At 33.5% G+C, this 20683-nt stretch overlaps 3 protein-coding genes and 1 pseudogene across 4 annotated transcripts; 3 read left to right on the top strand and 1 right to left on the bottom strand.

Annotated features, from left to right (window-relative positions):
• Positions 1-1505: 1505 nt before the first annotated feature.
• LOC133692613 (uncharacterized protein At5g41620-like) lies at positions 1506-5746 on the bottom strand. Of its 2 annotated transcripts, none has more exons than XM_062113691.1 (3): positions 5017-5746; positions 4016-4141; positions 1506-3280 (listed from the first exon to the last, which is right to left on the bottom strand). In XM_062113691.1, exons 1-3 carry the CDS (start codon positions 5164-5166, stop codon positions 1763-1765), a joined length of 1794 nt encoding a protein of 597 aa, XP_061969675.1. In that variant the 5' UTR covers positions 5167-5746; the 3' UTR covers positions 1506-1762. The 2 variants fall into 2 exon arrangements, with proteins under 2 accessions (XP_061969675.1, XP_061969683.1); XM_062113699.1 differs by having other exon boundaries at positions 4016-4137; positions 5017-5157.
• Positions 5747-13891: 8145 nt separating this feature from the next.
• On the top strand, positions 13892-17614 carry LOC133695058 (cation/H(+) antiporter 18-like). Its single transcript, XM_062116825.1, has 4 exons — positions 13892-14012; positions 14114-14368; positions 15128-16129; positions 16230-17614. The coding sequence occupies exons 2-4, from the start codon at positions 14168-14170 to the stop codon at positions 17439-17441; spliced, it is 2415 nt and encodes an 804-aa protein (XP_061972809.1). The 5' UTR covers positions 13892-14012; positions 14114-14167; the 3' UTR covers positions 17442-17614.
• Positions 17615-18039: 425 nt separating this feature from the next.
• LOC133696440 (disease resistance response protein 206-like) lies at positions 18040-18597 on the top strand (annotated as a pseudogene).
• Positions 18598-19340: 743 nt separating this feature from the next.
• Positions 19341-20099, top strand: LOC133686201 (dirigent protein 5-like). The gene has a single exon (XM_062106955.1). It carries the CDS (start codon positions 19355-19357, stop codon positions 19898-19900), a length of 546 nt encoding a protein of 181 aa, XP_061962939.1. The 5' UTR covers positions 19341-19354; the 3' UTR covers positions 19901-20099.
• The last annotated feature ends 584 nt before the right edge of the window (positions 20100-20683 follow it).

Below are 20683 nucleotides of genomic sequence, written 5' to 3'. Positions count from 1 at the left end.
TTCTTTATAAATGTATAATTATTAATTTATTGTCTTTTATAATTGTTAAATTGTTAAACAATACGAGGAACAACAACTTTATAAGATATAGAGGGTAAAGAAATTTAGAGCGTGTTTGGCAGTGTGGTTGCGGGTGCTTTTCAAATAACTTTTCGTGCCAAAATGCATACCAACGATGTTTTTTTATTTTTTAAAAATCATTTTTGACATCAGCACATCAAAACGATCCAAAACGTATAAATCATATTAAATTTTAGCAAAAAAAAAAAATTAAATTTTTTAGAAACGCGGCCGCAGCCGCGTTCCCAAACGGTGCCTTAAACCCCAACTTCTTGAATTTTCACATTACACGGTGTCTCACTCCCACTAACTTCACTATTTTCAATTTACCTGGCATTTCTAGTTTAAACATGCATCGTTAATGCTTTTTTATTTAGTTATTTTTCAGTTTTGAGAGAGATTATAGATTGTTTTATGGTTGAAAATAAGTTTTTATTGCTTGTAGGGTGTTTTTTAAGTGTTTTCATGTTGAACAAGTTAAAAAATGAATTTTTATAGTCTTAAAACTTGAAATTTGATTTTATGATCAATAAAAGTTATTGAAAAACATTGCAAACCATGACAGATTGTTTGCCCCAATGGATGATATGTCATTTAATATTAACAAAAAAAAAAAAAAAACAAAACGGACGTCGTGCTCTCGATCAATAAAGGAAAAACTAGGCACCTTGGCTCTTGGACCTAGCCTCTTTTATTATTTTATCTTTTTTAAAAAATTAATACTCTCCTTGTTCCTCTTTTTATGCATTAATGTTTTTACTTAAATTGTAATCAATATATACAGAGGACCCGCAGCAAAGCATAGGTCGGCAAACAAGAGAGATCTAAATAACTGATTCTAACCTTCCTACTCTGTCTACCAAAAAAGACAAGCCGAACGTGGAAACTGTTTTTTGTTTCGTCGAGAAAAAGAGAGAAAAAGAAAACGAAAACGAAAACAGAGTGTAAAAAGTCCTGTATAATTTTGAGGTGAACAGGTCTTTCACTTGTTAAACGCGGAATTCCATATGACACCGTACTTAACTTTCCCAGTGCGGGAACTGGGAATGGGAGGTTTGGCCATCAACGGTTGACATGCTTCCCACAAGCCACAGTTGATGAGTAGGCTTGTATATTTCAACAACCACAGATTGCCAAGGCCAGTAGATTAACTATTATTGACATGCAGCCAGTATGAGGCCATACAGATTGAATAAATACATTTAACGCAAGTAAATAAAGGAAGTAGTTGTAAACAAGTTAGGTCAAAATCTTACCTTGTTTGATAGATCGAGATCGAATTAGCTAAGCGTTAAGCCCTAAACCCAATCTTGGACTACAAGATAACAGTAGATTATATTAGTCCCTGATGCTGGTTCAGCAAAATGCACTTACTGAATTGAAGATGTTGGCCGACAACAAGATAACCCTTGTGGATGAGTGGAAACTGAGATTTCAGCCTAAACTTACTCAAAATTGTAATGCTTCTTAAAAAAAGAACTATCTTCCACCTAGCTATAAAACAGTGTAACACTCGTATACAGACTTGAATTGCAAATTACAATAAGATGAATATAGAACTATGTTTAAAGATAAAGCAGCAACATTAATGATGGCCAATATTCACAAAGCACAAGTTCCTGATCCTGAAGGTTTGAGTAGCCAATTCCCTTATTTCCAACAGGAACTCGTAAACAATTCAACTGAGAGTTTTCACCATAGCCTATGAAGAACCTTTGAAGATTCTTAGACGAGAGCGTGGCCCCTTTGACCGCGCTTCAAGAAGCTTCGCTTTCAAAGTATTTTCCTTCAGGTTTGGAGGCGGTTTTGTAGAAGACTCAGAAATGTCAAGATCTGGGGAAGTAAGTTTTGACATCCACTGTCGAACTGGACTAGCATTCCTCCTTGGTGGGTAACTGCAAGAAGCCTCACCGGCGTCGTTCTCAAGGTGCAGATTAACTGCTTCTGATGATGAGATATGACTTCTTATCAAGTTATCAATCACATAATTCGAGTTTGACCCATGAATTTCATCAACTTTGCTCTTTCTTTCAAGACTGCCACCTTCGGTGGCATCACAGTTTTCAGACCTCCGAGAAATGCTCACTTCAGTAGGGTTTCCTTCACCTGTTTTTACCCCTTCCAGTTCCATCACCTCGGATTTCTTATTTCCATTACATGGCATAGCCTGAGCCTTGTGTTCTTTGAATTTAACTTGCAAGTTGGATGGATTTTGGCACCTGGACCTTTCACGAGATGCAAGCTTTTTCTTTGTTTGGGTGGATTTTTCCATTTCATCAGTATGACCAGCAACAGCTTCATCTCCATGTAAGTGAAAGTCATCATTGCCTGGTCTGTTATGCTTAAAACAATGTGAATCACTGCCCGTTGAATCCTGTTCATCACCCACATCTTGTGGAGCACTTACAGTCTCATTCAGAGGGACAGATTCCTTTGAATTCCGCCGTTCTCTTGGCAATACGTTATTGCTACTCTTAGAATTACCCATTCGTTTAGTTTCAAGGAATGTCTCTATTTCGAAACCCAATTTGTCCACTATTGAGTTGTTTTCAGAAAAACCATGCTGTGCTTCTTCTAGCCTCATCTGCATCCGCTCATCAAGCCATGATTCAGATATGTGGAGAATCAAACGATCACCATCAGCCCTTCCAACCCAATCCCTGTCAGATTTTTTATTCAGGGCATGCACTTCCTGTTCATAGTCTTTTATTCCCTTGGCAAACTCATCACAAAGGTCTTCCAACAACTTTCTAGATTTTCTCTCTCTTTCCATCTCTTTCAAAGCATTAGAAAAAGAGGATTTCACTTCAGAAAGCTCCCGGGCTAATTTCCTGTGGAGGCTCTCTGATCGTTTTCTTAACTTCCTCTCATCTTCCAACTCATCCCTGAGAGACTGGATAGCAGCATGCAAACGTTCCTGCTCCTTACTCTTCTGAACTAGTTTATCTTCAGCAATTTGCTTCATTAAATCATCTATCTCATGCCGGTCTGCTTGCTGATACCGAAGTAGTTCTTTAATCCTGATACGGGCATGGTCTAGCTCAATCTTCAATGCTTTTATCAATGACACATTAGAAACATGCTGTTCTTCAAGGCTCCATATTCGATTCAATACTTTTAGTAATTCTGTGGATGTTTTGAGACTATAATGTGACTCACCAATCCTTCCTTTGAAGTCCAACGAGCTGGAAGGAGTGACTGCAGGGTTATAAGGTGCCACCTGTATAAGAAAGACATGTCAATTTATGAGGAAGGCATAACGAGGCTAATTGTTTCTCTGGAAGGAAGCATATTGGCAAAAAAAGAAAAATTATACAGAAAAAGACAAGATGAAAGTTGAAGAAATAGCAGGTGCTACAGCCAACCATATTTACTGGTAAACCTGTTTGTAAACAATTATATGTAGAAAAAGCAACAGACTGGAATATTAGAGGAGGATCACAATAGAAATTGAAATTTTAAAGCTCTGGTAATGTTGCCACCTCCTCCATCCCCCTTCCCAGCCTCTTTCCAGGAGATAAGGGAATAAAAGACAGAGCAAAAACTAAGGAATTCGAAATTTTAAGAAAATGGAACTGAGATGTTATCATTCATATAACTCACCAGATAAAAATCTATCATTGTGAATAATATCACATAAATCAAAGAGAGGGGGACAGGATGAAACTATATATTTGCCCATATACTCTAGTTAATCGATGCAAAGAGGAACTAAAATCGGGGGCTCAAACAAAAAACTTCATGTAATTTGAAGAATGTGGTATAATGCCCTAGCAGCTTCTGTAGGATTAACCATGGACTCATGGTTAGATAATCAGTCTTCCTTTTGCTACTCAAAACAACTTCTACTGCACTACTGAATCAAGAAAACCAAAATTTGTTTCAAAACAGAATCACAGTTTATACAAGCTCTGTGTATTCTGCAGGCAGTTAGTGAAAATACATCGACGCCTACCTCCATAGAACTACCATAACTTGCTGGAGATACAGGTTGTAGAGCATGGTTACTTCTTTCAATTGATCGATGGTGTTGAATCAGAGATGCAGCAATATGTCTCCTTAAACTGCCTGCACTTTCTGGCTGGTTAAGAAATGACATCAAGATTAGCAGCAGAAAATAGCACTGCATTGTTACAGATTCAAAATTAGGATCAAGTTACTGCACAACAGGCGGCACAGTTGAAAAAATCAATTAATTAAAAAACCTGTTAGTTTGCAAAGATAGTCATTGTTGGCTAATTTAGAGTCGCACTAAATATAGTGCACATTAAGGATTCATGAAATATTTAGAGCTCTCAAAAAGGCTTTCCAGTTTTTTTTTTTTAAAAAAAAAAGTATTGAATGACTAAAGTTGGATTAGCTAAGATGAATATCCAAATAACAAGAGTGAAATTCTTCACCAAGACATTGCCAATTCATAAATAACCATAATTGACGATTATTCTGCAGAAAATATAACAATTGGAGAGCACAACAAACGGTCAAAAAACTATAGGAAACAAAGAGTAGCATTGCATCAAAAACAACCGAAGCAATGATAAGAACCTATCTTAACAAATAAACTAGATATTCTCCTCCATATAAACCAATCTGTACAAAAAAAAATCGAACTTTACATAGAAAAAGACGCAAACTTTGAATAAGGCAAAAGACACTAAAAATAATTATTTTCATCAATCAAAACAGAGACTAACAATCTATGCTCTTTGACAAAAAATTCAACCAAGAGAAGGAGCTCCATAAACTAAACCTTATCAACCATCCAGTAATAAGAGAACAAATAATTAATCAATACATAATTTCCCAAAACATAACCTTTCTTCCATTATAAATACAATAAGTATAACACAAGTTAGAATCAAATATAACACCCCGAAATTCAACAACCAATCAGCATCATCAAAGAAAAAAAGAAGCTACCGCATATACAAACATATTATAAGCATATGTACATACCTGATCAGGAGAACTAGGAGAAGGGTCAGCCAAGAAATGAGAGAGGTCAAGTCCCTTTTCCTTGAAAAAATGTTGCCGCTTTTCGTGGCGGCGCAACCTAGAATCACCACCACCACCTCCGCCATTAGTGAGATGCACACCCTTGTGCATTTTAGAGACTCAAGGCAAGAAATGTTGAAATTCCCAGAGAACAGCAGCAAGCTTTCTAGCAGAAACGACAACAGTACAATTGCTATCGTTAAAAAGTAAAAGAGGGGGCTCTTCATGCTCCTCTTGATGAACTATTGGTAGTGGTGTTGTCAATGATGCTAACATGCGCAGTAGGTAAAGGTTTCCAAAGTCTAACTGGAGTGCAAGAAAAAGGGCCCACTCTTTTCCCTACCAAGACACCTCTCTTCAACTTTTCCCTCAATCTTTCCTCCTTTTCTGCTGCCCCTTCTCCACTTTTCCTTTTCATTCTTTTATTTTTTTTTAATTCTCTCTTGGTGGGTGGCGTCTTGGTTTTTTTAGCTCATTCTTTTCGGTTTTTTTTTTTTTTTTTTGCAATGGGATTTTCTTTGGTGGTCAGTTTATAAGGTTGGATGGAGCGAAAATTTTGTTGTTTTTATGTTGTTGTTTCGGAGTTGCAGTGAGTTTTTTTTTTTTGTGTGTGTGTGATCTGCATGGATAAAAAGAGGACAAAAAGGGTGGTGATCATGGAAAGAGAGAGAAGGAGGCAAAGTGTTGGATTCCCTGTCGATGAGTTTTAGATTGGGTCACCCGCCAATTTGTGACTGTCGTTCCTCCTAGTAAAGGGGTAATTTCTTTCCTTTATTTTTGGAATTGAATTTCCTTTTTGAAAAACTTTAATAACTTTCAGTTTCAATAATCAGGGTATCATGGAGTTGGGTTTTGTGTATCGAGCGACGTTTCAAACAAGACATTATTAATAATACCTGGTACTGATGGATGGCTTCTGTTTATGAAGAACAGGATTAAGAATACTTACAACGTCACCTCTCTCACTGAAATTTGTTGTCAAGATTGGTTCTCGACTGTGCTCACTATCCAAAAAATTTCATAACTTGATTTTTTTGAAATAATTTGTTATTTAATTAAATATTAAAAAATAAATGATAACGAAATGTCAGGATATTTTTTGAATGTCAATCCAATGACGGTATATTTCATAAAACATTGTAGATAACAACTATGCTGTTTATTTTTTTAATTCAGTATGTTCGTTGGGATTTTTTAATATTATTGATATTAATTAAAAAATCAAATTATTTCAAATACCAAATGATTGAAACAAAAACACCAATATGAGATTGCAAATTAACCCATGAAGCGAAGCTTTATAATTTGTGATTTTGAGGGTAATATAGCAATAACAATGTGCTTTGAAGAGTGAAATATTAAAACCTCGACTCAAGTTAAGTGTTGTTTCGCAGTATTAAACTTGGGTTAATTTTCTAATTCATAACCTATGAAATCGTAGATATAAGTTTAATTAAAAATTTTAATTCTTAATTAATTTAATATTAAAAAATAAAATTAAAAAAAAAGTTCTCAAATTAAAAAACTTACCAAAGCTTTTTTTTAAAAAAATGCAATAAAAGGAAATGGCATCAAATCTGAAAGAAAAAAAATGTAGGGTGAAATTAAAAAAAAATAAAAAATATCTCAAATAAAAAAATATAAATCAAAAGAATAGGGACTGAATCTAAAAAAGTGAAAAAATGAAGAAGGATGAAATTGAAAAAAAATTTAATTTTAAAAATTAATTAAACTAAAACAATAGAATTTTTTAAAAAATAAAAGATAAAATAAAAAAAAACAAATTTAAAGAGATGATACGCAAATTTAAAGGGTTAGGAGCGGATATACAAGTGGAAGAGAGAGAAAAAATCAAAAAAAAAAAGGAAGCTAGCGCCTCACTGGAAATCTAGCCACCACATGTGCCTAACAGGGAGGAGGAGGAGGCCGAGATTAATCGAATTACATGACAGAACAAATTTTTTGACCACTAGAGTCAATAACCAAAATGCAATGAAGCGATTAGTGCATGCAATACACACATTGATAGCTTTTTTATTGTTTTTTTACGAAAATACCACTTTGCCTCTGTAATCAAATAGTTATTACGAAAAAAGCCTTCATGAATTGACGAGTAACCCCCTGTAGCAAAGCTATTGAAAAAATGATTCTAAGGGCAAGTCACTATTCTATAGCAAAAAATATAAAATATCAAAAAAAACCCGTATAACATAGTTAAGTGTGTTTTTTTTTTTATGATAAAATACTTTCACTATTCTAAAAATAGAGAAAAGACCAATATGCCTCTCTACTCCAGTTATAGAATAACAAATGGACCAAGCAAAAAGACTATTTTACCCTTGGGACACAATATTGCATGATTCTTTTGAATGACAAAACTATCAATTTACTATTACAGTACATGATAAATCAAGACATGTGTAAAGTATTTTTCCCAAATGTGTTTAGGCTTTTATAATATTTTATTAATTATTTTTTGCGAGCTATTTTAAAAAGAAAGAGATAGGCATAAGTAGAAAGATACATTAAAATTTATTATCCACTAAAAATAACAATGATAAAAATATCTCCACATAAAATTTATATCCCCTATTTACATTATCTATTTTTTTAAAAAATAAACCTAGAAAAAATCGATAAAATAATAGTAGTTGCTTTGTGCTTACCATGAAGCTGGAGGAATTGGAACATCACTTCCACTAGCTTAATTGTATTTGTATCCTTTGTGTGTTGGACACTTGGACTTTTCTATGATTACATAGTATACATTTATTTTTGCTGTTATATTTGCTTTTAGTGATAGAACTCATCGCTAAAAATAAAAAAATACATCAACAAAAATATAAATTTATTATTTTTAATCTTATATTTTTTTATTTTAAAGAATTATACCACACAACAAATAAATAAAAACAAAAACACCCGTAGTCTTGCATATCCATGGATCCTGCTGCTCTCTAGAAAATTACTATGAAGTACCCTGAATCATGAAAAGGAACATCTAAAAAAATAAAGCAGAAGTAGGAGGTGAATAAAATATTCTTCAAGTGCCCTTTCCGTGGCAGGCAATGAGTAGAAACACAGGGGGTAGTACTGCTTAATCATACTGTTTAACGTTTTGATTTCGAACATGCTGTGATTAATGCGAATAATAGTTAAATTTGAGTAGATATTGAATAGGTAGTGGTTAGTATTTAAAAGAATAATAATTAGCTCAATATCCACCACAATAAAAAAATAATTTGGCCATCACAATAAAGTTTTTAACTAGCTTTTATGTGAGATATAAATATTAACAATCAACTTATAATTATAATTTTAAAATTTAGCATTACTTAACAGGTTGATCTGAAAATTGATTAATCCAAAACTAAAACCGGGTCGAGTTTAAAAAAAATAAAAGAAGTCACAACTCGATGTGATCCAGCTGACCCGGTGACCCAGCAAAACTCGGTTAAAAATCTGGTTGTAATCTGTTAACTAATTTTTTTATTTTTTATCAAAACAACGTCATTTTGATTTATAGAAAAATAGAATTGACCTAAATAACTAAAAAAAAAAGCTTATAACATGAGTTTTGAGCTGGGTCAATCAGTTGGCCGGGTTCAAAACTCTGCTTATGATATCTTTATATCCAAATACATGCAAATATTGTTGAACCAAAATCCTATTAATAAGAATGGATATCCATAAGTCTATGGAAATTGAGATTCTTGATGGATGTCCAAATTCCTCCAATCATTTAATTGGTGGTTTCCACGTGTGTTTTCTCTATCGGATCCATCAATCAACAATTAATGAATTTTAGGCATGTGAATTTCGAAGTACTTATATAATCCTGAAATATTTAGGTGAAAACTAGTTTAAAGTAATAAAAAATTATTTGATATTATTATTAAATCTAACTTATTTAATTAATTTTAAAATTTTATGATTTAATTTATTATCTATCCCGTGTTTAAAATTAACTTACTTGATAGTTATATTAACAAAAACTTATTTAATTTAACAGGTCCCAAAATAATCTAGATAATTAGTAAAAAACATGGTTTTGCTTTTAAAAAATTCAAGATAATATTTTTTTTAATATTTAGAAGATAAAATATTGGATCAACCTAAGCTTCACAGCTTAACTTGTCAAACCTGCAATCCGAATCATGGACTTCATAAAGTTTAAAAACTTTATTTTTTAAAAAGATATTTTTGTTTAATGATATGATAAAATAAAAATAGACACTTAAAAAATTAAGCACCAATCAAATACCAAAATGTTTGTTTGAGATTGAGATAACCCTATAAAAAAACAAATTGAAATAAATTATGAAGACCAAATCAAAATCAATCAAATGATGAATGATGAAATTAAAAAAAAGGTAAAAAATGATTCAATTTAAAGAAAAAAATAAATTGAAAGATGAAATTAAAAAGAAAAAAAATGATGGACCCAGCAGGTCAACCTTGAAATTTTTCAACTCGACTCCTTACCTAACATGAGTTTAGAATGAACTCGCGTAGTGATTATCTTGACGTAACCTTGTCGAGTTGATGGGTATAGAGACAACCTAAACAATTGGTAAATAATATGATTTGACTTAAAAAAACTCAAAATGACATCTTTTGTTTTCATATCAAGATGAAGATATGCTGAATTGATTCAGACTTTACCGCATAATCCATCAAATTCATGATTCGGATTATGGACTCTACTAGTTTAACAAAAAAAAATTAACTAATTTATATTTAATGAGATGATAACAAAAATAGACGCTCAAAAAATTAAACATCAACTAAATATGAAGATGTTTGTTTGAGATTGTGATAATTTAATAGAAAGCAAAAAAAAAAAAAATGAATAACAATGTAAAATCAAAGAAAAATTAAAGGATTAAATTAAAAAAATTAATTGAAAAAAATAAAGTCCTTTAAATTTTTGTTTTAGATTGGAGTAATTTAATAGAAAGTAAATTAAAATAAATTAAAAAAAAATAAAATGAAAGAAATATTAATAAATAAATAAATAAAAGGACAGATGACTCCGAACAGTGAAGGGTTTTATAGCAGTTGTGTTTTTCGTGAAAGGAGATAATGAAGCTACTTATAGAGTTCCGGGCCCAAGTAGAGAGTAGTACCCAAGTTCCGGGCCCAGCACTTTTCAAGTAATTAAAAAACAATAGAGTTGACAGTCATAAAGACTGTCCAGGCCTAATCTGGTCTGGGCTCAGGAATTAGGCTTGATGGTTTGGGCTCTGGAATTAGCAGAAGACATTTTTTTTGTTCTTTTCGAAGACCATGCTATTTTTACCGATTTCTTTCACCCCACATATTCAGGGGAACATATTGTAAATAACTTCAAAATCAGGGGTATTTCACGCCTATGTCTACTGGATTATACATCCCGCAGATCGTCCAGGAGTCATCATCACCTTCCTTCTTCGAAAAACAAATAGCTGTTCTCTTACCTTTTATTTTTCCATGAACAGCTTGTTTTCTTTTTCACCGCCGAAAATGGCATGTCCAAAGACCAGTCACCTGAAGCTCCTAGACACCATAATTCGAGCTCGGTCTGGTATTTACCGAGCCACAGCTCTGATCAAGTTAGGATCAACTGGGCCCAGTGCAGGAAATGCACACTAAGCTCGGCACAGTCCATTTTCAATTAGTTGGACCAAGTTCCATTTGGTAGTCTTCGAGTAAAGATGGGATGGGTATCTATATGCTGAAAGATATAAATTTTCGAATTCAAAAACAACAAGAGTCGTATAAAAATCCTATATCATATTTGAGATTAAAGTTTTTTTTTATAATCAATTCTCATTGCGATGATGAAAAAAATATCTTTTGTAATTATGAAACAAGTGTTTAGCTTTGAAGGCAAGCAAGAAATGAAAAGCAGTGGCCACCTTTTCCTATCATTCCAAAATATCAAATAGATGTTGTTAAAAAGTTAAGTTTTTAAAAAGTATGGATATACGTGGCTAGTTGGATTTATATACGTGTTTGGTAAAAATTATGGTTGAAGTTTATATATAGTAAAAACTATATATAAAATATTTAGTAATTGAGTTTGCTTTTCAAATTACTTTTTATCTTGAAATGCATCAAAATATATATTTTTTTATTTTTAAAAAATTATTTTTAATATCAACACATCAAAATGATATGAAAACACAAAAAAATATTAATTTTAAGTAAAGAAAAAAATAAAAAAAATTAATTTTTTTTTAAAAACGCTTTTAAAACGCAAAAACAAACAAGATTTTATGAAATTCAATTAAAAAATTATGTAAAAACTACTTCATAAAAACTGCATTTCAAATTTAATTTTTTAATTGGTATCACAATACAAAACACAATTTTTAACCGGGTTTGTTTGGCAGTGTGGTTGCGGTTGCTTTTCAAATAGCTTTTCGTGCCAAAATGCATGCCAATAATATTTTTTTATTTTTTAAAAATTATTTTTAATATCAGCACATCAAAATGATTTGAAAACACTATAAACATATTAATTTGAAGTTAATAAAAAAACAAAAAAATTTTAAATTTTACCAAAAATATTTTTAAAACACAGAAAGAAAGATGCCCTAACTGTACTATCACTTGTAAACGTGGTGGAAATCACAGTCCACAAAATTCATTATTTTTTTGTTAAAATTAATTTATTTTTTTATGTTTTAAATTATTTTAATATAAAAAATAACCACAAGATTTGTTGCATCGCAAACGCACGCAGAGAAGATCTGATTTGTGGCTTTGATGGACAAAAAGAAATGCTAGGAATCTTTAAATATAAAAAGAACATCTGGAAGAGTTCTCATCCTTACAAGTGTCATGTGCACAGCCGTACTTAGTGTTTAGACAAAAGGGTGTGAATGAGAAGCGTGGTAAAGTTGTTTGTCATCTAGTTGCATTTTTCTAGGAGAATCATGGGTTAGTACGAGGGTTATTTTAACTAGCGGACAAGGTATACTTTTCAATTTATTATTTTGGGTTTCAAATTTTTGTTATTTAAAAGTTTTTTGAGAATATATTTATTTATTTATATAATTTAAAATATATTAATATTGTATGTTAACATTCTTACGTTTAATTCTAATTGAGTTGACCTTCTTTAAAAATACCCGTTATATTTTTATAAAATCAATTCCAACATTAATTATATATTTTAGATAACGTTTGGAAACGCGGTTCAACCTGCGTTGCTAAAAAATTTAAATTTTTTTTTGCTAAAATATAATATGGTTTGTACGTTTTGGATCGTTTTGATGTGTTAATGTCAAAAATAATTTTTTAAAAATAAAAAAAAATATTATCAGTATGCATTTTAACACAAAAAATTATTTGAAAAATTATATAATTATCGAGAATTAAGTTTTATGATATATTTTTATTTAATTAATTTTTTTAAAACATGTTAATATTCTATGTTAAAATTCTTATGTTAAATTACAAAATTTAATATAGTTCTACTTGAGTTGACAATTTTTTAAAATAACCTTTATATTTTTATAAAATCAATTCCAACATTAATTGTATATTCTAAGCGAAAGTGGATCAACGTTTCACGTTCTCCTTCCTTGGTATGAACATGCCATGTTGTGGTCCGTGCATTTGTATATTTTTAAGTCAAATTGGCATAATTGTTATGCTTGATTATTTAACTTCAACAATGGTTAAACCTTTGTTAACAATAACTACTAGTAAGTTAGTACAAATACTTATTTTTATTATATAATTAAATAAAAATAATTTAAAAAATAAAGTTATTAAACTCAATGATGTAAAAATAACTACTAGTAAGTTAGTACAAATACTTAAGGATCTAAATAATATATAATTCAAATAATACACTTTTATATTTTTTAAAATAATCTAGTGACCTTGATAAGGATTAATTTCTTATAAGAAATATTTTCTTTTACTTGTTTCCTATATTAGACGTGAATAAAAGATATACAATAAAAATATCTTAAATTAAAATTTATAAAATGAGCATTTAACTGATTTAGTTAAAACTAATAAAAAAAAATATATTACAAGAAATTTTGGTTCAATTTTTTAAACCTTTTTTTATTTCTCTCTAAAAAAAATTATGATATTCCTAATTCACATATATTAAATATTTTAATTGTACTTGTTAGCTTATTAGAATTTATAATTATCAATCCTGATGGGTAGCTCAACTGATTAGGTCTTAGGTTTACCTCTCAATAATCATGAATTTGAGTCCCCTCAGATTCATTGAAGGCTTATATAATCGTTAACTTTAAGGTCCGTGGGATTAATCGAAATATATATAAGTTAGCCCGGATATCCATATTAATAAAAAAAATATACTTTAATTTTACTATCGGTGATAATTATATATCGTGGAAATACATGTACCTATTGATCTAAAACTAAAAACCTCAATGAGACAATTTCTTAATTAAAATTCTAAATTATTTTGAATTTAAATTAAATTTTAAAATTTTAAACAATATACACATCGGCTATACAAATGAATATTAAAATATACACATTAAGTTTACATATATCAAATACACAAGTGTTATACTTGTAGCTTAAGAAGTACATGCTTCATTTTTATTATTATATATTAATGTTTAATTTTTATTATTATGCCACTAGATAAATAAAAAAAGGTTTCATGGAGCTATCCTGTTTTAAATTTGAAAGGTTTATTCCATTAATGTTTAGATAATTGTATCAACAACATCAGATATTTCATATTTTGATATTGAAAATTTTAATTACATGATAATTTTAATTTTAATTCAATCTCTTAAATACATGGATATAGGTATTGATGTAAATAATCTCAACAAAAATAAAAATAAAAAAATCCTAAAAAGATGTCAACGAAAGGCTTTCGCAAGCAGTTTTGAATAAGGACACTAAAGAGACAGACCCTTGTTTAATTCTTGCCAGACTTTCAACTTCTTGCAGAATTTCAACTGGTAACCTTGCCTCTCTTGCAATACCTTCTTCTTTCTTTTCATTCCAATTGATGCAGAAATAATCAATGAAGGGTTTTTTTCTTTTGTTTTTTTTGGTGCAGTGAGTGGAGTAAAGATTATAAAGATTTTGTGAGAGTTTTTTTTGGTGGGGTGATATGGTTTCGTCAAATGCTACATCAGGGCATGCATGTCCATCTATAAAGCCTACATCAAATGGGGTATTTCAGGGTGATAATCCTCTTGATTTTGCACTCCCTTTAGCCATTTTGCAGATATGCTTGGTGGTTGTGGTAACAAGGGGTCTTGCTTTTCTGTTACGACCATTGAGACAGCCAAGGGTGATTGCAGAGATTATTGTATGTAAATTTCTCATCTATTTATATTTGATTGAAATCTGATATATGCTGATTTGGTTTTGCTTTTGCATTTTCTGCTATTTTGTTTGTGCATGTTAAGTGTTTTTTTAGTCGTCTTTTATCCAGGATGCGAGTTGCCTTATTTTTATTTTATTTTGTGTAGTTCTTCTTTTAGAATTTACTAAAATAAGGATTAGAAATTGTATTTGAGAAAGATGATGCTTTATTGAAAATGACTGTGATTCTCTAGGATTTTGTCCTTCCCATACAAAAATTATCACGTCGCTCTATATTTTTGGTCCCGCTGTTTGATTCTCTCCTCTGGGATTAAATTAACGGTCAAGTAGCAATAAATTCATCTTTTGTTAATATGGAGTCGAAAGACATCAACTGGAATGTTATTCTGTTTTTCACAGTGAGATTGGCTTTGATTCTGCAAAAGACGATGGTGTTTGTGGCTCAACATCCACCCTTTGGTCTTGATTTTGGCTTTTTTATTCCTCTGATTTTACCTTGTGGATATGTTTGGATCAAGCCTAAGTTTGATAATCATGGTTCGGCACATTCTTTTGCTGTACAAATTCAGCAGGTTGCTTGAAAAACATATACACTTTCAGTTTGATGCTAGCAAGGAAGATTTCAAGAGGCATAGTGCAATCAATACATATAGTTCATCAAATTGAAATTCTAGCAGCTAAAAATACTGTCTCTAGTAGAAGCTTTGCTAAGGTTAACCTTGAAAACTTTACCTTGTGGCAGGGAGGAATTTTACTTGGGCCATCTGCTTTGGGTCGAAGCAAGGTATATTTGCAGGCTGTATTCCCAACCAGGAGTCTGACGGTGTTAGATACCCTTGCAAACATTGGCCTCATTTTCTTTTTGTTTCTTGCTGGACTAGAGTTAGATCCCAAATCTCTTGGTCGAACTGGAAAAAAGGCACTAGCAATTGCCATGGCAGGAATTAGCCTCCCTTTTGCAATGGGAATTGGCACATCATTTATTCTCCGGTTAGCCATATCTAAAGATGTTAATAGCACTGCATTTCTTGTTTTCATGGGGGTGGCACTTTCTATAACTGCCTTCCCTGTCTTGGCACGAATTCTGGCTGAGCTGAAGCTCTTAACAACTGATATTGGCAGAATGGCCATGTCAGCTGCAGCAGTAAATGATGTGGCCGCATGGATTCTTCTTGCTCTTGCCATTTCTCTGTCTGGATCTAATAGTTCTCCCATTATTTCATTTTGGGTTTTCCTGTCTGGGTTTATTTTTGTCATTTGTTCAATTCTAATTGTGCCCCCAATCTTCAAATGGATGACTAAGTGGTGCCAAGAAGGTGAGCCAGTTGAAGAGATGTATGTATGTGCTACTTTAGCTGCTGTTCTGGCTGCTGGGTTTGTAACTGATGCTATTGGAATTCATGCTATGTTTGGTGCTTTTGTTATTGGAATCCTGGTGCCCAAGGAAGCTCCGTTTGCAGGTGCTCTTGTAGAAAAAGTTGAAGATATTGTTTCTGGACTCTTCCTTCCATTGTACTTTGTCTCAAGTGGACTAAAGACCAATGTAGCGACAATTCAAGGGCTCCAATCTTGGGGCCTACTGGTTTTGGTTATTTTCACAGCATGTTTTGGGAAGATTGTTGGCACTTTTGTGGTGTCCATTTTATGCAAAGTGCCTCTCCGTGAGTCTCTTGCCATGGCATTCCTAATGAACACCAAAGGCTTGGTGGAACTCATTGTTCTCAATATTGGTAAAGATAGAAAGGTAATTAACTATTTTGTTATTTAAATTGGTTCTGGTAATAGCTGTGTGCTTTTTTTCAAACGACCCAATGCAAATATCACTTGCTTGTTTGGATTTTCAGGTTTTGAATGATGAGACATTTTCCATTATGGTTTTAATGGCTCTGTTTACAACCTTCATCACTACACCTCTTGTTACAGCTGTTTACAAGCCAGCACGAAGAGTAAAGATGGCTGACTACAAGTATAGGACAGTTGAAAGGAGAAGTTCAAATACTAAACTTAGGATTTTGGCCTGTTTCCATGGCTCAAGAAATATTTCATCGATAATAAATCTTCTTGAAGTGTCACGAGGGGTTGAGAAGGCTGAAGGGCTTTGTGTATATGCAATGCACCTCATGGAGCTTTCTGAGAGGACATCAGCCATATTAATGGTCCACAAGGCAAGGAAAAATGGGTTGCCCTTTTGGAACCGGGGCCAGCGGTCTGGTTCTAACCTTGTTGTCGTGGCATTTGATGCTTTCCAGCAATTGAGCCGTGTTTCTGTCCGGCCGATGACTGCAATCTCTTCAATGGCTGACATGCATGAGGACATTTGCACCACTGCTGAGAGGAAGAGAGCTGCAATGATCATTCTTCCATTCCATAAACACCAGAGGTTGGATGGCTCACTTGAGACAACTCGAACTGACTTCCAACTGGTTAACAGGAGAGTTCTTGGGGATGCACCTTGCTCAGTTGGAATTCTAGTTGACCGCAGGTTTGGTGGAACCACTCAGGTATCTGCAAGTAACGTTTCTTATGTTATCACAGTCCTTTTCTTTGGAGGCCGTGATGATCGTGAAGCCCTTGCTTATGGAGCTCGAATGGCTGAACACCCTGGTGTCAGTTTAAAGGTTTTTCGCTTCTTAGTGAAACCTGAAGCTGGAGGAGAGATATCCAGAGTGAAACCTGAAGCTGGAGGAGAGATATCCAGAGTTGATATGGATGGTAGTTCTAGCACCAGATTGGGATCATTGGATGAAGATTTCATCTCAGAGTTGAAGCAGAAAATGTCCAAGGATGACTCTGTGAAACTTGAAGAGAAATTTGTTGGAAATGCTGCAGAAACTATCGATGCAATCCATGAGGCACGCCACAGCAATCTTTTCCTGGTGGGTCGATTGCCTGATGGTGAAATAGCCTTAGCTTTAAGGAGTAGTAGTGACAGTCCAGAACTGGGGCCTGTAGGGGGGCTGTTGGCCTCTTCTGATATCTCAACAACAGCGTCAGTTCTGGTGGTTAAACAGTACAGTAGCCAAGTGTCTTTGGATTTAGCTTTGCAGATTGGGTAAGAGTTTTTGGGAAAAGATTCAGAATATAACTATGGGATTTTAGTTTTGTGTCCAGTTAATGTTTAGTCAGAACGTAATGAATTGTAATAATCATTTCCCATGTTCATCACATGGCATCACTTCATATTCTTTTAATCATGCACGGTGTGGTTAAGAGTTCTTCTTTTCGGTCATTTAGCTATCCAATTTTATACTTGATGAAAAAAATTAGCCGAAAACACAAGATCATTATCTGACTGCGTGTTTTGGAAGTTCCACCAAGTAGGACCAATCCCATCGAATCTCCAAAGAGTAAACTAATATGCCTTCCTAAAATTGACAAAACTCTATTACTACAACATGACTCTTTGGCTAGTAGATTTTTGGAGAAAAATATAAAAATTAATTGATAAAAATAGAATCTTATTAACTAAACATGAACAACAAGCCTTCAGATTTGATTCACTCTCATTTCTTGACCCTGTAGGATCTAAGTAGTCCTATACAAGGACAGGGAGTATAGAGGGAATCAACAAGTGCTAGCCTGAGCTCATTCATCTACTAGCTCTGCTTTTGCATACTCGGCTTCTTTCCTCTTTAGATCATCTCTAGAAAGAAAATGAGAACTGCAGGCTGCATCGTTCTTTTTTTCCTTATGTTCCTTTCTGTATCTTCAGCCTATCCAGGCCGGAAGAAGCAGTACAAACCATGAAAGAAATTAGTCCTCTACTTCCATGACATAATTTACAATGGACAGAATGCTGCTAATGTTACAGCGGCAATTGTGGCAGCACCAGAAGGTGGTAACTTAACCATCTTAGCAGGCCCCTTCCATTTTGGAAAAATTGCAGTTTTTGATGATCCCATTACCCTTGACAACAATCTTTGTTCTCCACTAGTTGGCAGGGCTCAAGGCATGCATATCTACGATACCACAAGCACATTCACAGCTTGGTTAGGCTTTACTTTCGTTCTTAACAGCACAAGACACCAAGGAACCATATATTTCATTGGAGCTGACCCAATTATGGTGAAGAGTAGAGATATATCTGTAGTTGGAGGTTCTGGAGATTTTTTCATGCACTGAGGAATTGCAACCATAATGACGTCTGATGCATGTGAAGGTGATGTGTATTTCAGGCTCCGTCTCGATGTCAAATTCTATGAATGCTGGTAGAACAGAAGATATAACACTAAGTTCGAGAGTTGGTGAGTGAACAATATTAGTGTATTTGATTTGTATTCTCCACTAGAAATGTTCTTTCAGAAGTGCAGAAAGCTAAGCTTGCTGCTCGCATTTGAAATGCAACCCTTGCTCTATTAATAGTTCGATTTTGTTTTACACCTTTTAGTTCTGAAAATTAGAAGTCCGGAGTAAATATTTGGGTCCCGCCCGTCACGAATTTAGTTAGTGGATTTCTTGGAGTATTCCACTAATCTACGGTGGTGCAAAGAGAAGAAAGCTTGATCAGAGTAATTGTCTGAACTTTAGAGGTTCCCAGGGCTGTGTAGCCGCTCTCTGATTGGCATGGGGCCACACCATTCACCAACTGCCCCTTTAAGATATAGATTGCAATCAAAATTTTGTAAGATGAATGCCAAAACTTTAACAACGACTTCTTTCTTATCTTCTCTATCTTGAGCCAAAAACAATACATGCAAGAGTCATAGAAATCGTTTTCTCGCAGCATCTTTTGATCGCTTACGCTCAGTAGGACCAAACACAAGTTAGCTCCAAACACTTCACTATCTAAAATAATGTGCGCGCTTCTCTTAAGAACTAATACTACAAAATCAAAAGGACAGGAGTTGTTGAGGCTATAACATCACGTGATGCCGTAAGACAATGACGTCTAAAGACTGGAAATTGCTATATAAGCTGAAGATATTGGTTCGATCTAGCACAAGATTTGAGGACAATCTCAACTGTGACAATGAGAGATCTTGTAATGATTTTCTTCTTCTTTATCTCCCCCCTATTTATATCTCTATCTGTTTCTTCAGCCAAAAATTCTTTCAAGCCAGAAGAACCATGCAAACATATCGTGCTCTATTATCACGATACTCTTTTTAATGGCACGGATGCGGCTAATGCAACATCTGCTGCAGCTACCAATGCTACAAAGCTAGGAAACTTTAATTTTGGTATGCTAGTTGTTTTTGATGATCCCATGACCAAAGACAATCACCTTCTTTCTCGTCCTGTTGCAAGAGCACAAGGGTTCTATTTCTATGACATGAAGTCCACTTACACTGCTTGGTTTGCTTACACTTTGATCTTTAACTCCACTGAACACAAAGGTACTCTAAATATAATGGGTGCCGATTTGATGATGATGGAGACAAGGGATTTTTCTGTAGTTGGAGGGACAGGAGACTTTTTCATGGCTAGAGGGATTGCCACGATTCGTACTGACACTTTCCAGGGTGCCTATTATTTTCGCCTCGAGATGGATATCAAGTTATATGAGTGTTATTAGGTATCAGTAGTCTTTTTTTACCCTTGTGGTCAGATATGCTAGATTTGATGAATAAAATGAATGTAATCTTGTAGCATCCTTGGAGTCTCAATATCTAAGGAAGTTTCTGTGCACCTCAATTCTGTATCAATTTGTGTGTTCTCCATGCATGTGAGCCAGTACGAAGTTAGGAAAGGCACAAGTAATTGTGTTAAGCTTATTCCCCGTCTTGATCAGTGAAAGATACAGACAGATCGATCATTTGTGTCTCATTGTACTAGCTATGCCCTCGCTGAAAATTAAATAATACTATCAATCGAGCATACATACGAACCTTTTTCTGTTAATGCATAGAAGAGCAACTTTGCATTTACTCATAACAATAAACCCTTAAGCAAAGAAGCAGCAAAAATATGATCCATCTATTTCAACCTTTTGTCCTGGTCTTTTCTTTCTTTAATGTGTGAAAATATCCCATTTCTAGTTTCTTAGTGGAAAGAGGAATCATCTATAAGAGTGTTAAGATACTAGCATGCAAACCCGACAAGATAAAAGACAAAGAATAGGATAAAATAAGAAATTAGACACACAAGAATTTACGTGGTTCACCCAACTTGGCTACATCCACGGGCAAGTATAGAAGGATTTTACTAAGTAATGTGGGAATTACAACCTCTCTCTACTAATAGAAGAACAACTGAAATCTCTCTATTATTAGAAGAAAACACCTCACTTACTATCTCACAAATACCTTACAACTTTGTGGGATTACTCTCCTTCACTCTCTCTTCTTGCTCTCTTGTT

Source organism: Populus nigra, chromosome 1 (assembly GCF_951802175.1).
Source record: "Populus nigra chromosome 1, ddPopNigr1.1, whole genome shotgun sequence".
NCBI classification, from domain to species: Eukaryota; Viridiplantae; Streptophyta; class Magnoliopsida; order Malpighiales; family Salicaceae; genus Populus; species Populus nigra.
This window is presented reverse-complemented; position numbering and strand designations above follow the sequence as displayed.